This window comes from Limulus polyphemus, unplaced genomic scaffold, assembly GCF_000517525.1.
Source record: "Limulus polyphemus unplaced genomic scaffold, Limulus_polyphemus-2.1.2 Scaffold199, whole genome shotgun sequence".
Taxonomy (NCBI): Eukaryota; Metazoa; Arthropoda; class Merostomata; order Xiphosura; family Limulidae; genus Limulus; species Limulus polyphemus.
Window position 1 is genome coordinate 172,548 of NW_013665809.1, and position 3,699 is coordinate 176,246.

At 33.1% G+C, this 3,699-nt stretch overlaps 1 protein-coding gene across 10 annotated transcripts in view; it reads left to right on the forward strand.

Annotated features, from left to right (window-relative positions):
• LOC106478314 (calcitonin gene-related peptide type 1 receptor-like) overlaps positions 1 to 3,699 on the forward strand; it is a 164,918-nt gene that overhangs the window by 126,238 nt on the left and 34,981 nt on the right. For all 10 annotated transcript variants that reach the window (XM_022381897.1, XM_022381895.1, XM_022381901.1 and 7 more), the window contains one exon: positions 2,086 to 2,180. In XM_022381897.1, coding sequence (XP_022237605.1) covers positions 2,086 to 2,180 — 95 coding nt within the window. The remainder of the gene's footprint in view (positions 1 to 2,085; positions 2,181 to 3,699) is intronic.

Here is a 3,699-nt window from a genome sequence, read left to right on the forward strand (position 1 = left end):
TGGTCTATACTAGATATTATTCTGTGACGTTTCAGGTAGGCAGTGTTCTATACTAGATATCATTTTGTGACGTTTCAGGTAGGCAGTGTTCTATACTAGATATCATTTTGTGACGTTTCAGGTAGGCAATGGTCTATACTAGATATCATTTTGTGACGTTTCAGGTAGGCAGTGTTTTATACTAGATATCATTCTGTGACGTTTCAGGTAGGCAGTGGTCTATACTAGATATCATTTTGTGACGTTTCAGGTAGGCAGTGGTCTATGCTACATATTAATTTACTTTTAGACTGGAGCTAAAATTCTAGTTAAATAACTATGCATATTTTAATTACATGTGTGAAAGAAAAGCTGTTTTAGTATAAAGCAATAGAAATTAACGCATTTATTTGAAAAGTATAACAATTCAAGATTAGTAGCGGCTTTTTAAATTACCCTGTTTGAAGAAACAAGATAAAAAACATGTTATTTTGCAGCTAAAACCTAGGTCAAAGCTTGATCGATAGGTGATTTTTGTTAGTCTTAAACAAATATGGGTATCAGTTTTATACATGACTTCATATCTCATTAATGACCAAATATTTCCTGTTTTCGGATCCCCGTCACACCAAACATGCTCGCCTTTTCAGTCGTGGGGACATTATAATGTGATGGTCAATCCCACTATTCGTTGGTAAAAGAGTAGCCCAAGAATTGGTGGTGTTTATTAGCTGTCTTCTCTCTAGTTTTTCACTGTTAACTTAGGGACGGCTAGTGCAGGTAGCCCTCGTGTAGCTTTGCGCGATATTCAAAACCAACAAACGAACTTTCTCGTTTTCACAAATTCAAGTTTTCTAGCAGAAACTTTCAATTTATTTTTCTTTATATCTGTGTAACTCCTTCTCTAATTTTCTGCTTCTCTTTCTTTATTCATCCTCTTGTATGCCTTTGTTATCAAGTAATATCTTCCTTTTATTATTTTCCCGATAAGATCATTCAAATATTTTAAACTTAATTCCACGTTTTCACCTCTATTCGATTATTCTTTTCATCTTAAATATGAAACACGTTTCTCTCTATTATCATATTTTGTTTTATTCTTATTCTATTTATTTTTTCTCCTGCTCTCCTTGTGATATTGATTGGTCCCATTTCTCCTTTCTTTGTATCTATATCCGTTTTTGACATATTTATATTAATATGTTACGTTTTTCCATCCGGAAAAACATGATACCTGAATTTCTTTCAAACGGAAACGGAACTAAGTTGTTGTTATTTAAAACAATTCTTATTTTCGCTCAAAGGATAAGTTTGTGCGTGACGAGAAAACACACACACATAACTTCATTGTAGCTCATAGGGTTGAAATTTCAGCAAAAGGGTCAACGTTGTCATGTAGCTAGATTAAAAGTACAAACTTAAACCTTTTTAAAATAACTCACACTTTACTCCAAGATTCAAATAATATACTTCGCAAATATTCAAACTGAACATTACGTTCGAATGAAATATTCTGAATAAAAAACGTACTTTGGTTCCTCATTTTTATGGCGAGTTATAAGAATGCGACATAATACGTTTTTAATTATTTATTTAACAGCTACATTTATGTAAAGTTAACGTTTCGTTAGGTTTGAGAGCTATCCTGTAACAAGCTGTATATATTTCTGACGCATTGAAGGCAGATGCTAGAACATTAAACACGTATATAAGTTTATAAATATAAATATATATATATATATATATTATATATATAAACAAAACGAAAAGCCCCCAGTGGCACAGCGATATGTCTGCAAAGTTGAAATGCTAGAAACCGGGTTTCGATACCCGCGGTGGGCAGAGCACAGATAGCCCATTGTGTAGCTTTGTGCTTAACTTCAAACAAACGAATCGAAAAAGAAACACAATATCCGATTGATTCCTCACCCGATATAAAACTTTCCAATCGCACCAAGTATATCTGAACTGTTTTTGACGTATTAGATCGAGATAAACTAAGTTTTTAAGTAAGAATTTATATTACCTGATTTCAGCGAGAAGAAACTAAGAACATTCGGTTGTTTGGTATTTCATGTAATTCTATATATATTTGTCTCACAACAGGCTACGCAAAAAAACAGTGTTGGAAGAATGGCACGTGGTTTATCAATAAATACAACACCGAATGGACGAACTACTCGCAATGTGGGATTGTAAAGGTATGATAATTTTAAAGTGTTTGAGTGATGCGTTTTTTAAATACACTTATATGTGACACACTAGTTTAACATTTAGACTTAAGAACATTCAGTATCCATCGACTTATAAATGAACCTCACTAGGCATCTATCTGTTCATGTATCAGAAAAAAAAAAACGAAACCGCCAACGATTTTAACAACACATTTTCAACTGTTGAAAGAATTTCCGCATCTTTTATTTCGTTATTGATACAGCTTCTAATCATATAAATCTTAACTATCGAAGTGCTATGATAGTCTATTTTGATACTAATAATGTAAAAGCTCCATGTTATTCAAATTATTGATCAATTTCACTTTCCCGGAGGTCAAAAGGTCAAGATAATGATTAAAGACCATTGATTACACGGAGTAAAACATATGTTAATGTAACATTTCATAGATTTTGTAGCAGTGCCTTGACACTCGACGTATTTTAAGTATGCTACTCAAGCAGTGGGTGCTAAAAGAACGCTTTCTGCAGAAAACTTGTTAGGTTAATTATTTCTGAGAATGGCTTAAGCTTTTCTCTTTCTTCATTTCTTCCATGTTATTAATCCACCCATATTTTAAGAAGGAAAACTAATTTTGAGATCTCAACAAACTAGCTTCTGTTCTGGTTATGCACTAACTAACTCAAACTACAGACAAACTTCTGTTCTGGTTATGTACTAGATAACTTAAACTACAAACTAGCTTCTGTTCTGGTTATGCACTAAATAACGCAAACTACAGACCAGCTTCTATTCTGGTTATGTACTAAATAACTCAAACTACAGACTAGCTTCTGTTCTGGTTATGTACTAGATAACGCAAACTACAGACCAACTTCTGTTCTGGTTATGTACTAGATAACTCAAACTACAAACTAGCTTCTGTTCTGGTTATGCACTAAATAACGCAAACTACAGACTAGCTTCTGTTCTGGTTATGTACTAGATAACTCAAACTACAAACTAGCTTCTGTTCTGGTTATGTACTAGATAACTCAAACTACAAACTAGCTTCTGTTCTGGTAATGCACTAGATAACTCAAACTACAAACTAGCTTCTGTTCTGGTTATGCACTAGAAAACTCAAACTACAAACTAGCTTCTGCTCTGTTTATGCACTAGATAACTCAGACTACAACGCTCCTGTTAGTTCTAATTGTCAGTATCACTCAAAAACGTGAACATGAGAAGTTTTTAGAAAGAACAATTCATTAAACCATTGATACAATCAGATGTGAAATCTCAAGGTGCTGATTTAAACATTGTTTATAGCACACACCGCAAAATGATGGGGAAGGTTATTATTTATTGTTATTTTCAAAATTAACTGCTAATGATAGTTCTTAGCAAAAGCAATAACATTAAGAAACACTTGAGACATTTTTAGAAATATTAACTTGGAGCTTAGCGCAATATGCAAGTGTACTTATAAACATATTGTTACGTCTCCGTTTGTTAATTAACTTTCCGTAACTTCGTTCCGACGAAATTTTAACGACACAAGTC